This window comes from Neomonachus schauinslandi, chromosome 3, assembly GCF_002201575.2.
Source record: "Neomonachus schauinslandi chromosome 3, ASM220157v2, whole genome shotgun sequence".
In the NCBI taxonomy this organism is placed as follows: domain Eukaryota; kingdom Metazoa; phylum Chordata; class Mammalia; order Carnivora; family Phocidae; genus Neomonachus; species Neomonachus schauinslandi.
Window position 1 is genome coordinate 186,180,619 of NC_058405.1, and position 17,200 is coordinate 186,197,818.

At 54.7% G+C, this 17,200-nt stretch overlaps 1 protein-coding gene across 1 annotated transcript in view; it reads left to right on the forward strand.

The window, feature by feature from the left end:
• The window catches only part of INPP5D (inositol polyphosphate-5-phosphatase D), a 115,363-nt gene extending 103,678 nt beyond the window's left edge, over window positions 1-11,685 (forward strand). The window contains exons 23-27 of the mRNA XM_044913453.1: window positions 921-1,070; window positions 2,880-2,976; window positions 4,683-4,949; window positions 9,088-9,694; window positions 10,543-11,685. Coding sequence (XP_044769388.1) covers window positions 921-1,070; window positions 2,880-2,976; window positions 4,683-4,949; window positions 9,088-9,694; window positions 10,543-10,545 — 1,124 coding nt within the window. The 3' untranslated portion in view covers window positions 10,546-11,685. The remainder of the gene's footprint in view (window positions 1-920; window positions 1,071-2,879; window positions 2,977-4,682; window positions 4,950-9,087; window positions 9,695-10,542) is intronic.
• The last annotated feature ends 5,515 nt before the right edge of the window (window positions 11,686-17,200 follow it).

The window sequence follows — 17,200 nt, forward strand, 5'->3', positions numbered from 1 at the left end:
TATCCCATGGGTTTCCTTCTAGTTGTTTCTGTTCATGTTATCAATAATGCTGAGATGGATCTCTTCGTGAACATTCTTTATCTTCCTTTAGCTACATCTTTTATTCTTTTGGATCATCTCTTGATAAGTTCCCATGTGTGCTGGGTCAAAGGGTATAAATAGGTCGGTGATTCTTGACACTCGGTATCCAACTGATTGCCATAAAGGCTGTGTCCTGCCATGGTGACCTTGCCACGTCCAAGTGAGCAGGTGTCCCCAGATCCTTGCTGGCACCGGGTATCCTTTTCCTTCCTTCCATTTTGTGCTAATTTCCTATCTGTGAGAGAGTCCCTTAGTGCTGCCTTAATTTGCATTTTTGATGGCTAGGAAGACTGAACTAGTTTCCATGTATTGAAATCAACCAGCTACAGTTCTTTTTGTGTGAAATATCTGCTTGGGTTACCTGCCCAGTCATCTGCTGGGATTTGATTTTGAGGCGTTCCTCATGGGGTTCAGGTAAAATACCCTCTTTGTGAAGCCATCAGTCTCTCCCATTTTCCTTTTATCCTCTGTGCAGAAGTTTTAAGCTTTTATATCCTCTTATCTGTCAGTCTGTTTTGTCATTTCTTACATTGCTCCAGACCCTGGGAAGTTATCATTCCCTCTTGCAATCAGATTAGTATTTAAGTCTAGCTTTTCTGCTGGATTTTCTATGATTTAAATTTTTTTTTTGTATCAACTAATCCACATGAAGTTCATTTCACTGTAAGGTTTGAAATGTTTTCCCCAAGTTGTTCCAAAAGGTTTATTCGATAATCCCTGCCTTGGACATTGTTTCGAAGGATCATCTTTGGGCGGTGGAGCTAGATCTGCAGGCTGAATGCAGTTTCTCCTGTGAAATGGCAGGCTCTTGACATGACTCTTGTCCCCACCCTCCCCAGGCGAGGGCTGCATTGCTCTACGGTTAGAAGCCACGGAAACTCAGCTCCCCATCTACACACCTCTCACCCACCATGGAGAAATGACGGGCCACTTCCGGGGGGAGATTAAGCTGCAGACCTCCCAAGGCAAGATGAGGGAGAAGCTCTACGGTAAGTGGGTGCGACTACTCCCTTGCCCCCTTTTCAGTGCTGCTGGGAGAGGGACACGAATGAGGTGTCTCTCAGCCCAGCCATTGACTATTCTCTCTGCTGTGGCCTCCGAACAGAAATCTAGCATCAGAAGGGCTATGAGAGGGGCGCCTGGGTAGCTCAGTCGTTAAGCGTCTGCCTTTGGTCATGGTCCAGGGTCGTGGGATCGAGCCCCACACCGGGCTCCCTGCTCAGCGGGAAGCCTGCTTCTCCCTCTCCCACTCCGCCTGCTTGTGTTCCCTCTCTCACTGTGTCTCTCTCTGTCAAATAAATAAATAAAGTCTTAAAAAAAAAAAAGGATAGGAGAGGCAGTCTGGCCCAATTCTGAGTTGATTCCAGAATTTCCCTATAGAACCCACGATTTGCACATCATCCTTCCCTGACCCCAGTCACCTTCCATCTGTTAGGATGTGAAGCTTGTGAATGTTCCAGGTGCTCTGTTCTTGTCTTAGATTAGGCTCTTAGGCCTTGTCACTCCCTGTTAGCACCTCCACTAGAAGGACCAAGATGACACAAGAAACCTGCCTAATCCTGAACAGCTCTTTCTAGGCTACAGGTGAAGGCACTGGCTGCAGCCGAGATTTAGAATTTCCCAAATTTCCCGCGTGACCTGTTCTTCCTTGTGGCCAAGTGGTGTGCAGCTCACACACACACACACATACACACACACACATGTGTCCACACCCTGCCCTCATGGCTCATGGTGCCTCCCAGGGCTTCTGGGCCTTCTAGGCTGTTTCACACACCATACACACCAATAAGCCCCCGTCCTCGTTCTTGGCACATCCCTTTGGCTTTTCGCTACCGTCCAAAATGGCAGCATTTTGGGGTCTTCTCTTCCCTGGCAGGGTCCCCCAGTACCTCTTCCAGCTTGACCTCAGACCTTTGTGTCCTGAAAAACAACACCTGCTTCCTTCTGCTGGCTGTTGGGAGGAGGCATCTGTCGTGGCTCTCAGGAATGACACCAGTGTAGCCATGCTTGGGAACAAACACTCATTGGAGGTGTTTCCTTACCCCTGTGCATTCCCAGCCTTGGGGAGTCATCTCCTGTCTGCCCCCAAAGGAGACCCTGCTGATTCCCAGTAGGCAACTGTAGACGTCTTATCTCTTAGATAAGACCCGTCGCTGCCCCTCTGGGAAATACTAAAACACTGCCCAGAGACCATGCTAATAGGGAACACGAGGAGGTGTCTAGACTCTAATTTTCTTAGAATCCTGTCTAAAATTTTAAAACTTGGAAATGAACGTGTCGTCTTCAATAGTATCCATGACATTAAAGCCTCTCTGCTTGAGGGCCGCCTGGGTGGCGCAGCTGGTTAAGCATCTGACTCTCGGTTTCAGCTCAGGTCACGATCTCAGGGTTGTCGTGGGATCAAGCCCTGTGTTAGGCTTCGTGCTCTGCGAGGAGTCTGCTCAAGATTCTTCCCCCTGCCTTTAAACTAGGTGGGCTTTGGTATCCAATGCTCTTATGGAGCCACCTTGTTCTATTGGTTTTATTTGGATCTGCCAAGAAATATTTGCCTGTCCCTTGTGACACCAACAAGCTGAAAATGTCCCATGAAATGATAACTCTGGGTCACACATGCCAACTCTTCCTCCCTCTGCAACCATGGCAGACATAACAAGTCAATCACTGAACGTGTGTGAAGCATCAGAATCTTGCTTAGCCCACCGCCCAGCCAGCCATTAGTCACTGTCCAGCTTCGGCTGCCATCTTGCCCAGACTGGGCACCAGGCCTCACGTGCTCTTCCCTGGCTCTTTCCTTGCAGACTTTGTGAAGACTGAGCGAGATGAGTCCAGTGGGCCCAAGTCCCTGAAGAGCCTCACCAGCCACGACCCCATGAAGCAGTGGGAACCTGCCAACAGGTAGAGCAGGGGGTGCTGCCAGGGTTTCCCTACAAACTAGCGTGGTTTTGCAGACCCAGGACCCAGGAGAGGGTGAGTGGAGCACAGAGAAACCAAGGACAGGGAGGAAACAGAAGCTCAGCCCCAGGACCGGCGCTGTCCTGCTGCCCACTCCGGGGAGGCGGGTGTGCCCGTGCAAGGCCTGGGGGGCGCCTGCGTGTCAGAAAGCAGCTCAAGGGGCACCTGCGTGGCTCAGTCGGTTGAGCGTCTGACTCTTGATTTCAGCTCACGTCGTGATCTCAGGGTCAGGATATCGAGCCCTGCGTTGGGCTCTGTGCTAGGTGCGGAGCCTGCTTACGATTCTCTCTCTCCCTCTGCCTCTCCCCTGTCTCACTCTCTCTTAAAAAAAAAAAAGTTCAATTCACTGACATTGGCTGAGCATTTGGTGTGTGTCAGATTCTAGAGAAACCAAGGCAAAGTTGGTGCAGCCCCTGACTTAGGAACTCTCAGCCTAGCAGAAAGACGCGGTCCAGGGGGAAGCCGCTGCAGGGAGGGAATGGCTCCCGTGTCTCCTGGGGACCAGGGACAGCAGCAGGCATGGCACGGTGGTCAAGGAGCCCCATCCTGTTACTAAAGGGGAAAAAAAATCATTGAGGAAAATGCACACAGGTCGCTCTTGGCAGAGCCTGGAGTGGGAATAATGCAGACATTAGTCTCTATGACTAGGGGGCAGCAGTCCCCAATAGTCACCTTGGCTCACTGATGTGATCCCAAGTCCTAGAATCAAGCCAGGTGGCGGGGTCACGGTCTCCATGCCAGCTTGCCTGCTGAGGGGGCAGAGTGGTGCCGGTTCACCGAAGTGAAATCCCAAACGCTGCTGTAGAGCCCAGCTTCCTCCCCTCCTTTGGGTCCTCAGACGACCTGTCTGGCCAGCCTTCGCCCTCACGCCTGCCCCACCCCTCGCACCCAACTCCTGCCACCTCAGCCAGGGCCAGGCCATCCCCTCCACAGTGTTGGGTTAACCGCCCCCCCAACATTCAAGGGTCTAGCCTTGACTTCTGTGACCTCCCACTCACCTTTCCAAGTGCCTGCATGGCCGTCTCCAGTTTGATGCCTCACACAGACGTGCAAGCCGACATATCCCAGATGGAGCCCTTCATTCCTCATTCAGCCTGGCCTCACCAGCCTCTTATCCATTCTCCCCGCTTGCTCGTAGGCCTTCAGACTCTCCTGAAGCAGGTCAAGCCCCTCCTAACAGGGCCTTTGCCCATTCTCACCCATCTCCCTTCCCTTCCTTATCTGCCTCCTCAGGTAGGCCTTCTCTGGCCACCCTGTGCCCCATGGGTCCCAGCCCTCCTGCTGGTCTGTCTCTGCCTCCTTGGTTACTTTCAGACTTCAGCACTGTGTGAGCACCATGTTTCCTAGTCACTGTGCTTGCTTGTTTTCTCTCCTGTCTGATGTGGGTCCTATGAGAACAGAGACGGGGCCACCTTGTTCACGCCCACATTCCCTTCTGGCCCAAGGCCTGGGGCTTACTAGGCACCCAGTAGCTATTTTGTTGTATCAATCAATCAATCAGTCAATCAATCCACTGTCCAAAAAGTGAAGGAGTAGCAGAGGGCCTGGGGGGCCCCAGGGGACCTCAAAGGACACTGTCCTCGTGTGGTGCTGACCTGGAAGAGGGAAGGGAGCCTTGGGGTGTGACTTAGGGTGCCTCTCCCCTGCAGGGTCCTTCCATGTGGCAGCTCCAGCATCACTGAAATAATCAACCCCAACTACATGGGGGTGGTGCCCTTTGGGCACATGAAGCAGTCCCTGTCCCCTGACCAGCAGCCCACAGCCTGGAGCTATGACCAGCCGCTCAAGGACTCCTCCCTGGGGCCCGGAAGGGGAGAGAGTCCCCCAACACCACCCTCCCAGCCACCCGTATCCCCGAAGAAGTTTTCATCCTCGATAGCAACGCGGGGCCCCTGCCCCAGGACGCAGGAGTCAAGGTGAGTGTCCTCTTCATCAAGCCCTCTCCCTTCTCTGGGTTTTCACCACCAGGGAACCCGACCCTAGAATAGAAGCTGCATGAGCGTAGTAGGGTTGTGTGTCCACTGTGACCGTCGACTCCTCCTCGGGGCCTGGAACACAGCAGGCACTCGAGAAATGCCTATGGAATCTCCACGTCCTACCCCTTCGGTATAAGTTTGATAAAAAATAGAAGATTTCGGGCGCCTGGGTGGCTCAGTCGTTAAGCGTCTGCCTTCGGCTCAGGTCATGATCCCAGGGTCCTGGGATCGAGCCCCGCATCGGGCTCCCTGCTCCGCGGGAAGCCTGCTTCTCCCTCTCCCACTCCCCCTGCTTGTGTTCCCTCTCTCGCTGTGTCTCTCTCTGTCAGATAAATAAATAAAATCTTTAAAAAAAAAAAAAATAGAAGATTTCTGGAGCGCCTGGGTGGCTCAGTCGTTAAGTGTCTGCCTTCAGCTCAGGTCATGATTCCAGGGTCCTGGAATCGAGCCCTGCATCTGGCTCCCTGCTCCACGGGGAGCCTGCTTCTCCCTCTCCAACTCCCCCCTGCTTGTGTTCCCTCTCTCGCTGTGTCTCTGTCAAAATAAATAAATAAAATTCTTTAAAAAAAATAAAATAAAAATTAGAAGATATTAAAGATACTGCCCCCCCACCAAAAACAACTTCCCGTAAAAACTACATTTATTGGAAAATACGTTTCTATAACTGGTGAACCTTCACGCAATCTCTCAAGGAACACGTGGGGATTTCCTCCTTCCCCAGCTCTGAGTTCCGCTGCCTTTTCAGCCACAAGGTTCCCGTTCCCATCCACAGCCTTTCCGTCCCCCCTTGGGAGGCCAGTCAGAAGATGCAGTAGCCATGGGGGAGTGCGAAGGGCAGGAGAGCAGGTGGCCTGCAGGAGGAGGGGTTTGGCCGAGAAACTTGGGGAAAGGCCAGGAGCCCAGAGAAAGCCGCCCTGCATCTAGAACCGGTCAGGGCAGGACGGAGCCGGGAGGGGCCCAGGCCGGGCAGCCAAAGCCACAGCCCCTTCTCACGGGGTGCCGCATCCCAAGTGAACCCATCCGTGAGCACCTTGCGGAAAGGCCACGTAGGGAGCCCTGTGAATTTTCCAGTAAGCACAGCGTGACCAGGAAATTAAAAGTGCAGATCCCAATGAACAGTGATTGGACATATAGCAAATATAATGAGCATCGTCTTTCCTTGGTGGCGGTCTTTGGAATGACTGCAGGGGGGCTGCTCTGGACCTCGCTTCCCATCTGTGAGGTCACTGTGTTCCTCAGTGCTGGTGTCCGTCTTGTCGGAGGGGCCAGGGAAGGGAGCACAGTCAAATGTCATTTTTTTTTTTTTTTTTAGATTTCTTAATTTATTTGCGAGCGAGAGAGAGAACATGAGCAGGGTGAGGGTCAGAGGGAGAAGCAGGCTCCCGGCTGAGCGGGGACCCCGGGATCATGACCTAAGCTGAAGGCAGACGCTTCACCGACTGAGCCACCCAGGCATCATTCTTCTCTCATGCCGCCTTTGGCCTCTGTGCACCTGGCCTGGCTGAAGTTTCCTGTGGACTGAGGGGCACAGACGAATGGAGGGGAGGAGGATGCGTAGAACAGGGTTGATGACGAGGCCTGCCCGAGCCTCCGCCTGTCTGTCTCGGTGCCTCTAGCTTTCAGAGTTGTTGATAATGGTTTTGTACTCCGGTCGCTCCGAAAGAAGCTTGGCAGAAGGGGAAACAGCCTCCATTTCCTCCCCTGGGAAAATGAGGACAAAAACCACCGTGCGGAGGGTGCTGAGGTGCCTCTTCGGCAGCCCTGGGAAACGGAGCTGTAAACAACCTCAAAGAACAAGGAGATTCTTGAAGTGAAATGCTTGTAACTTCCCAGAGTCAGCGTATCTCTGTGCTGAACAACTTGCACACAGCACATGGCGTGGACCTGAGTGGGACTCTGGTTCCACAGGTGACAGCCTCAGAGCGGGGACATTCGTAGGCAAGAGGCCCCCAGGGTGAGATTCGAAGCTGTAGAAAGGAAGACTGGAATCTGAGAAGGGAGGTTATTTTACCAGAGGAATTACCTCCGTGCCCTGGATACTGGTGCACTCATTCCACAACCATGGCCTCCTATGGCACTTGGTTTCTTGTTACCTGTGGTCAGGGGCTTTTTAAATTTTGCGTGGTTTTCCCCGGTCTCCCCCACCCCCACCAAGACTTCCCCTCTCTAGGAGTGACAGGATTTCCCTCTCAGAAGAGATAACTTGCTTCCATCTCCCTGCTCTTTTCCCAGAGAAGGAGCTTTGGAATCACCAAAATGCTTGGACCCAGGGGCCTCTTCCTGGCGCTGCCCCAAATCCTCCTGTCTCAGTCACGGAGCTGCCAGGAATCAGGCCATGCATTTTTCTTTCCTACTTCTCACTCTTCATTAGAAACTTCTGGTCAATGCCGCTTGGACCTACTTGCACCTTCCTCCTTGCACTAATTCATAGCAAAGATCTTTGAGGATCCAGACAGGGGTGCGGAGGGTGGCCTGAGGTGGAGGGGCAGCTTTCCAAAGTCTTTGTTCAAGGCCCCAACATTTCTGGTTATACAGCTGCTTCTAGGTCTTTCCAAAGAGTAATGAGCAAAAAGGCGAGTCTACAGTCAAGCCCCCTTTGGCATGTCCCCGAGGCTCGCCTCCCCTCCCCTGAGCCCACGCCTATTCCCTAAAGAGTCGATTAGCCTCGGCAGGCTGGCAACTTTGGAAGAGTGTTTCAGCACACATTCCATCAGTAAGAGGCGTCACAACCTGAACACTTCAGTGGGTTCCAAGGGACCTGCTTCCCTTTTTTTCTGTAGAAAGCAGAAGCCAGAACACTCCCCCAGGAGATTGCGCTGTTGGCCAGAAAGTAAAACGTGTTCCCATTCCTGGTTATAATTCGCTCAGCAGGAAATCACCTCACCTCCGAGCAGCAGTAATTCAGGAACCACAAAAATAAAGGCAGGTCTCATGTCCTGTGAGTTGCAGCGTGAAGTCCCTGCGCTGCCCAGCGTCAGGCCTGTTGGCTCACCACTGGCTTCTCTCCCTGGCTCACATCTCTCCAGGCTCCCTCAGATTTTCAGCATGACCACCATTTTTTCTTTCCCACTCCAAGCGAGGACCTGAAGGAACGCACGCTCACCAGGAGCTCTCCAGGGAGAGGACTGTGTGAAGAATACCGTGTGAATTGGGAGTATGGGGCCCCTGAGCACAGATTTTGTCTGGTTCGTGGCCCCCTCATGTGCCTGGGACAGCATCTCACACATATAGAGGGGCTCCTACATGTCTGTTAAATGGGGCTCCTTGGGCTGGGGCCCTCACAGAGCACATGGTCACTGAGGGGGTCTGGTCCCCTGCAGGCTTCTGTTCTCCTGAGAGTCAGGATAGAATTTGCTAGAAACAATATAGAGGCTGCGGATTCCTTCGAGGGGAGTCCAGGAGAGGAGGTCTTTTGGGCAGCTGCGAGGGGGCAGGGGCAATGGAGGGCAGGCTTCTCTGACAAGGACTGAAGAGGTGATTTTGGTACTGGGCATGCCATGTAAGTGAGCTCCTTATTCCCTTTCTCCTACGAGTCCTTCAGTGAAGTCCCCCTTGCTCACTAGTGCTCTGGTGTGAACAGTTTTTATGGTGGAAACGGTCCAGGCAAGGAGTGGGCTTACCTGTGAGATCATCATTTGAGCAACACAGTACTTGCTCCTCCCATCCTCTATTTTTGTTTAGTTGAAGTGAAATTCCCATAACAAAATTGAAGGAAATCTTTTATATGAAACTCCAGGAAAATCACTATTAGATGCTTCCCCCCCCCCCCACTTTTTAATTTAAATACTAGTTAGTTAACAGTGTAATTTTGGTTTCAGGAGTCGTTATTTAGTGATTCATCACTTATCTTAACACAAGTGCCCTCCTTAATACTCATCACCCTTCTTGCCCATCCCCCTGCTCCAAAATTAACCATTTTAAAGTGAAGTTAAGTGGCACTCGGTACAATCACAAAGTTGGGCAACCCCCACCTCCATCTGGCTCCGCACGTTCTGATCACCCCAAAAGAAAACCCCCTCGGGATTAAGCAGCCATTCGTCAAATGTGCTTCTTTGTGTCTCCTCTCTGCCACCCTCAGGCCCTGCGACTTGGGCAAGAACTCCGCAGAACCTTCCCCTCAAGAGGATGCGCAGCTGACCAAGCCCGAGATGTTTGAGAACCCGCTTTATGGGTCTGTGAGTTCTTTCCCTAAGCTGCTTCCCAGGAAAGAGCAGGAATCGCCCAAAATGCTGAGGAAGGAGCCTCTGCCCTGCCCGGACCCAGGAATCTTGTCGCCCAGCATCCTGCTCCCCAAAGCCCAGGAGGCCGAGGGCACCAAGGGGACAGGCAAGCCGGCGCCCACGCCCTTCCTCAGCCCCACGCCCCGGCTCCGCTCCTTCACCTGCTCGTCCTCCGCCGAGGGCCGGCCGGCGGGCGGGGACAAGAGCCAGGGGAAGGCCAAGGGCGCCGCCAGCCTCCAAGCCCAGGTGCCCGCCAAGAGGCCCGTCAAGCCCTCCAGGTCCGAACTGAGCCAGCAGGCCCCGCCCCCGCCCCCTGCGGCGCAGCGGCCGCCCCTCCCGGTCAAGAGCCCCGCCGTCCTGCACCTGCAGCACTCCAAGGGCCGTGACTACCGCGAGAACGCAGAGCTGCCCCACCACGGCAAGCACCGGCCGGAGGACGCGCCGCTCAGCCGGGCGGCCATGCAGGTGCGCTGGGGGCACGTGCGCGTGAGCCCCGCTGGCCCGGGGGGGGGGGGGTACATGCGCGTGCGCATGCGCGTGGCACCCCGTTCGCCCTGGGGCTTACACTGGGCGCGTGCGTGCGTGTGATAACGACAGCCGGTCCCGTTCAGATCCCAGGATTTGAACCCACGCCTGTCTGTCCCCGAAGGCCCTGCTCCTACACTGAAAGGATTAAATGAGGCGCTGGGGATAAACTCCGAGCCCTCCTGTGTCTGCCCTGTAGGAACTCCGGGCTCCGTAAATAAAAAGAGCCCAGATCGTTTACATTGCGTTATCATCATCATCAGTGTTAGTACTTAAAATTTTCCCGGTGTTTTAGAGACTTCAGACACACTGTCCCCTTCCTTCCTATAAAATAGATTTCTTTTTGAGCAAAACTAAGAGTGCTTACGAACTGCCTCTGGCACCAGACTGTCTTGGGTTTGAATCCCAGCTCTCCCACCTCCTGGCTCTGTGCCTTGAGCCTTTGTTTACTCATCTGTAAAAAGGGGACTATTAATGGAATCTGCCTCATAGGTTTATAGGGAGGATGCAATTTTATTGTATATTATTACTATGTTATAACCTACATATAAACTATATGTTCTACATTGTTTATTTCCCATACACTGTAATTACCACATATGCATATGACCTATGTGCATATATATTGGAATGTATGGTAAATACTTAGAACAGTGTGTTGGCTCTTTTCACCACCGTGTTGAAGGAAGCCTGATCTAGCCCACGGCGTGTAGGGACGTTGGCACCTTTAGTTAGATCTGGCCTCGTGGAGAATTCAGCACTGACGGTCTTCTGTTCTTGTCCCACAGTAAAGCCCCTGGTGAGCTGCCACCAAGACAGGAGCCCAGAGGAGCAGCATGAAGCCACTCGGACCTTCTCCCAGGACCCTCTGCTGGCTCCTCCTACCTAGCTTTCTGCGCAGGGCTTCCTGTTTTTCAGGAGAGCGCCTAGTTTCTGTGTGGTCAGCAGAGTGCCCTGACTGCGAAACTTGGCACCAAGTGCTAAGGGTGGAAGAGAAAGTGTACCTGGGCCCCCAGCTTGATCTTGGTACTTGGGACCCATGAGCCTCGTTCCGGTCATCATTTTGAAGAAAGGAACTAAAGCGCTGATTTGCAGGTGGAGATATAAAATAATAATAATAATATTAATAATAATAATTGCTGCATGTATGGAGCACTCACCACATGCCAGGTCCTGTGCTAAGTGCTTTACAAACATGAGTTAAGTCTTCTTCAGCTGACCAAAACCACATTCCAGACGCCCAGTTCGGAACATGTGTGCCCTGAGCGGTTTGGACAAAGCATTAAAAATTAAGGCCAGTGCCTTGCTGGAGTGAGACAGGGCTTGGGCTTTAGGGAGCTGAAGAGTGAGTGGTTCACTTAGGGTACAACAAACCTGGCTTTGTCTAGCTTCAGTGATGCCAACTGCTTTAGCTAAAGCCCCGGGCTGCAGCAGAGCTGGCCCAGAGAAGGGATCTCTCTCTGTCTTCTCAGTTCTTTAGTCGGAAGGAGAAGGAAAATCAGCTCCTACTCCAGGGTAGAGATCTGGCTTCAACTCATGCTAGAGGTGCCCGGGCCCCCCTCTAGGTGGGTAGCCATCACCAGGCCACGGTTGGAGCCGAACCCCCCGACACTTATCTCATTGTGCTCATAGAAGAGTCTCTGCTGTCGCTCCTGAAAGCCAAGCTCCCCTGCCTGGCTGCCAGGGAGGTGAGCCTCTCGGTTCCGGCTCTCAGAATAGTGCAGGCATTTCTCTCTGACCTCCGTGGCTTTTGGCCCTGCTTCCTTGGTTACTAGGAGAGTAGATTGGCGATGTCTTTTCTTGTGTTGCTTTTTGACATACAGAATTAGCATAGGAAACCAAATCCAGAAGTGTGAGTGCAGGAGAATGGGTACGCACCCCACGTCCCCGTGTGTGTCCGTCTGCGTGACCAATAAATTGTGCCTTTCTCACTCAGCTCGCAGCTGTGTGGCAGTTTTTTCCTGACGTTCAGCCGCAGACGACGCTTCTAGGCTGTTGGGGCTGCAGAGCTGCAGGAGGGGAGGAGGGGTTGTTGACTTTTGTGGTGGTGTTGGGCCGACTGGTCCCCTGACTAGAGGGGACTTCGTGGAACCGGTTACAAGTTGGCATAGCCCAGGAACAGCAGTAAATGGCCACCCGGCTTCATGGACTCCAGGCACCTTGTGGCCAGCCAACTTCAGCCGATGTCATCACCCCCCCCCCACGCACACGCCACCCCCACCACCTGCTGGCCTGCAGCCGCACGTTCCTCCTGGCTTTTCTAAGTGTTCGTCGCTAAGCTCCAGAGACAATGAACACCTGTAAACAACACCCACGTTGTGGGCCTCCAGCTCCCGGCACTCAGGAGCCACACGTACTGCCCGAAGGCCCGGGAGCGGCCCGCACCCGGACGGCCAGTGTGGGGGCTGCTGGGCCCCACTTCCAGGGCACTTCGGCCCAGGCTGCTGTTCCCACCAGCTCAGGCAGCTTAGCTTCTGCCCCGCTTCACGGGCACCAGGCCTGCACTGTGGGCAGAGCTTGAGGGACTGGTGTGTTTAGCAGCCACGGAGCGAACCACTCACTGCCCTGCAGCGGTGTGGCTTGTGGACACGCAGGGGTGAGGCTGAAAGCCCACTGTGACCACAGCTCCTCACCGCACTCAGGCGGGCCCCCCTCACCCTGCAGGCGCACTTCCTGCTCCTCACACAGGAACACCCGAGTCCCCAGGTACCAGCCTTCTGCCTCGCTGGGCCAGGGGCCAGGGGGGAAGGACAGCTGGAGACACCCAGACATCCTCTTGGGCACCCCCCCCCATAGCCATCACCGCACGGCTGAAGACCTGGGCACGATACCTGGGGCTCCTGGGGAGCCCACTGGCTGCCAGCATGGGGTGGCCTCCTGGGTGCTACTGTAACAGCCCCCACCCAGAATGGACATCCAGACCCTCCCCACCATTTCTGAGGGTTCCCAGGAGAACTGAGTTGAGGACCAGCACTGTGAGGTGCACCTTGGGCTCTGCATCATCTTTTGCTCTGAGTTCTAGTGGTCGGAGCAAGTACAGTGCCCCTCATGGGTTTCCTCCAAGCCCAACCCCGGGCTGTGTGAGCACCAACCGGGCTGTCAGATGATGGGTCACAGCCCCACCAGGTTGTCTGGAACTGGAAACTGAAATGTAAGAGCCTTGTCCTCTCAGCTGCTCAGCCCCACACCCCCCTTCCCCCCTCGAGGTCCCTGACCCCCTTCCCCCGGGCTCCGGCCTGCCACCACTCTTGGGGTGAGCTCTCTCTGCTGCGTCTGCCGTGCTTGCAATCCTGCCTCCCAAACAGCCGCCCCCCTCCTACGGGAGGATGACATGGGGACCCAGAAACCCCCACCTCTTTATCACTTAGGTAATTTTCCTTTGCTTTGTGTCAGCTAGTCTTCCCCAGGCTCCCTAAGCGAGAAGGCGGATCGATTAACACGCTTTCCTACAAAAGTGCCCCCCTGGGCGCCTGGGTGGCTCAGTTGGTTAAGCGACTGCCTTCGGCTCAGGTCATGATCCTGGAGTCCCTGGATCGAGTCCCGCATCGGGCTCCCTGCTCGGCGGGGAGCCCGCTTCTCCCTCTGACCTTCCCCCCTCTCATGTGCTCTCTCTCTCATTCTCTCTGCCTCAAATAAATAAATAAATAAATCTTTAAAAAAAAAAAGTGCCCCCTGCCCCGAAGATGAATTCCGTCACCCTCTGAGATGGCAGAAGCTGCTGCAGCCCCTTTTTCTAAGTAAATTTTTCCTCCTTTGCATGGTTACATGAACGCTGGTTGAATGCAGCAGATTTGATGCTGACGGGAAGGTGTAATCTCGGTGGATGTTCCCTAAGGGCGGGTCACCCCCAGCACAGGCGGGGGGCCGGGGGCACCTGCTGTCGCTGCTCCATCCCATTCCCCCAGGGAGGGGGTCAGCCCTGCTGCTCCTCCTTTTCCCTGGGTTTCCGGTTTTCTTGCCATGCCATTTGTTTCCCCACCTCGATAGGAGGGAACTTAGTGAGTCATTCAGAAAAGCTCTCTCCCACTGCTACCTTCCCTAACCGCAGCCTACAAGTTCTCATCTTCGCTTGTGCTCAAAATAGCTCCTTTCTCCTTGCAAACTAATTTCCATGGAGATCCAGCCATCCGAAGGCCTCGAAGCTTTCTGCAAGGCAGCAGAGAGCAGCTCCCAGCCAGCACTCCAGTGGAAAGAGACCTTTATAATGCAAATGCCTGGTCTCACCCCCACAGACGCCCCCACCCACCGTCCAAGAAGGACATCTCCCACCCAAAAAGGTCCCATTTTGGGAAATCCGCGCTGTTCCAGAACAGCGCTGGCAGGTTGTTTCCTGTTCTCTGATTAGGTGGCTGGTCTGCGCTGACCGCCTCTCTCAGGTCACTGCAGACCAGTCCCTGGGTGTGCCCAGCTCAGTCCTTCCCTCAGCCACATAGGTGTTGATGGCATGTGCCGGGCCTTGGGAGCCAGCACGCTTATGAAGGTGGACGTCAAGGGGGAGGGGTGGCCTATCCTGGGCTGTGGGGTCAGACGGAATGGAGTTTAAGTGTCTTGTCTCTCATTTCCTAAAAGTATAATCTCATACTGGGCACTTAGCTTTTCTGAACATCGGTCTCCTTGTCTCTAAAATGGGGAGAAGGACGCCTTCTGCGTGGTGGGGTGGTTGAGCAGATTCGTGAGCTCACCTCGCAGAGACTCAGGGCGTGGTCCAGTGTAGGCTTCCCTAAACATTAGCAGGAGCCTCTCCCTCTCTCTGGGAGGCCAGACAGTGTGGGAGGGCCCTGGGGAGATCACCCTGAGAAAGCTGGAGGGAAAAGGCCCAGGTCGGGATGAGGGAAGGTGCTGAGTTGGGCCTTCTGGGACTGTAGGAATGTCCTGGAGGGTGGTGGGTAAAAAGCTCCCCAGCTGTGGGCAAGAGAATGACTGAACGAGACCTAGGAATGAGGGGCAGGTGGTGGATGGGAAAGCCTTGCCAACAGGGGCCTGGCTGCAGGCAGCTGGGCTAGATGAAGCCAAGGAAGGGCTAGTTGAGGCCAGGGGGACTGGTGGAGTCCGGGGGGAGGGGGAACTAGTTGAGGCAGAGAAACTAGTGGAGGCTGGGGGGAATTAGTTGAGGCCAGCGATCCAGCTGGGTTGCTTGAGCTACACGGCCCAGAGCTGCTCAGACTGCCTAAGGCAGTGGAGCAGGCCTCAAGGACAAGAGGAAGTCCTTGTGCCGGCAGCCGGCCAAAGCTCCCAGGGCAGCGCTGGCCAGCCCCCCTTTCCATCTGGGACCTGTCGGCAGTCCCAGTCACCACAGAGCAGCCTGGGCCCCACAGCAGTTCTGGATCGCCCTGTCCAATGTAAGACTCAGCTCCAGCACTTCTGTTTCTTCCCCAATTGGCTTCTTCCTCCTTCTCTAACCAAGGAAAATGACTCACAGCCCCTGCTTCCTTCTGCAGGCCCGGGCGTGGGGGAGGGGGCAAGGACTGAAGCAGACAGTGACATGCTCGTGTTTTTAGGCAGGTCAAGAATACAGGGGGGCAAGTGAGGTGCCGGGGAGCAAAGGGTGAGGGGCATTCGCTCTCAGGAGCCCACCTGAACTTGCACCACCTTGAATGTAGTCCCCCCCATGCCTCCCTCGCCTCTCCTGGGCCCCAGCCTGCAGAGCAGGTGGTGCAGGGACGGGGGGGCAGGTTGTGAGCACTGCCACTAGATGCCAGGAGGAGTGAGAGTCAGCCACGCTCCCAACCGTCGCGCTGGCAGGGACCCCGGGAAGGAGAGGGAAGGGGTAGTGGGGCAGGCAGGAGAGGCCGTCCTTGGAATTCTGTGGAGTCATGTTTCAGTACGTGACATGTCAATAGAATTTTCCTGTCTCGTTTGAGCATATCCCCAGACAGGGTTTGTCATGCTTCAGTTATTTTAAAATAGTATTCAGTATGGGTAGTAGCTAAGAGCCCAGACTCTGGAGCCACAGTGCCGAGATGGGCCCAAAATGGGCCAGGCTGTGAGGCCCCCTGAAGAATAAGGTAATGCTCCCAGCTTCGAGAAGAGGCACACACGCGGCTGCATTGCCGTCGGGGAACACGTGCATGAACCACAGGCCCGTGCGATGAATCTCCTTCAGGAGTTAGCTGGGGAGACCTTGTATGACAGCATTTAGAAAGGCCATAACCATGGCGGTGAGGATCTTGGGCTCTGGGGTCAGACCGCTTGGGTTTAGCCCCCAGTCCCTCCCAGCTGACCCACCATATGACCTTGGCTAAGCCCTTCACCTGGCATTGCCTCAGTTTCCCCATCTGTAAAAAGAGGAGAATAATGGCATGAGCCTCAGGGGGTGCCCGTGAGGACTGAAAGACCCACAGGGGTATGTAACCTTGGCTATGCACACACCCTCAACAAATGTCCGTAGCAGCCAAGGTGAGGATCTGACAAAAACACGTAGTTCATGTTTCCATTTCAACCTCCCTTTCTCCCGGGTGACTCCTTCATGCCCGGGTTCTGGGGCCGGGTCCTGGCTCCGGATCTGACAACCTGCACGGCTTTGGCCTGGTCGCTCCCGCGGGCCGCACCCGTGACAGCCGGGACAGGAGGACAGTGGCCCGTGCCCATCAGGAGTAGCCGCTCCAGCGCCCGGGGCCCGCGAGGCTCCATCCACAACAGCCTCTCTCGTTCTCCTCCGGTCCTCCTCCGCTCTCTCCTTCAGCCATGGATGGCGCAGACAAAGCAAGATCAGCCCTGGCCCGAGCAAGCCCCCACTTGCAGGTTACCTCCTGGGGAAACTAACCCAGAAAGAACCAGAAAGAAACACAAAGGCTGCTCACCAGAAGGCGGTTTCTCAGCCTTGACACTATTGACATTTGGGGGCCGAGTCATTCTTTGTTGTGGGGCCATCCTGTGCGTTGTAGGATGGTTAGCAGCATCCCTGGCCTCTGCCCACCAGATGCCAGGGCTCCCCGCCCCCCAACACCACCAAATGTCCTGGGGAGGGGAGTGGGAGGGGTGAAATCATCCCCGGAAGTGAAAAACTGCCATCCCACACTTCCCCAGAGAAAGAGGCTCTCCCCACAAATCTGTCAAAATATCACCAGGCCAGTCAGGCTCCTTCCGTTTCAAGGGACAAAGAGGTGGGTGTCACCTCGGAATGGTGTCTATCATCAAGTGCTTGGCAAGTAAGGAAGATTCACAGCTGTGCCTTGGGGGAATGGGAAGAGTAGCCCCTCAGCAGTCGGGTACAAGCCCCACGTGAGCCCGGGTTCAGTCCTGGGGCCCCATGAGATGCCAGCCACCACGCTCACCACCCCGCTGCTTCTTGTCTCTACTTGGTCCACAGTCCTAGCCCTTCGCTCAGTATGCCCTACATTTAAAACTTCCAGGGAGCTCAATTTGGGGTCAGCTTATCTCCACCTGTCTTATTACTTTGGGTTCCCCAGAAACAGGCTCTGGGACAAAGTCAGGAATTGAGAAGAG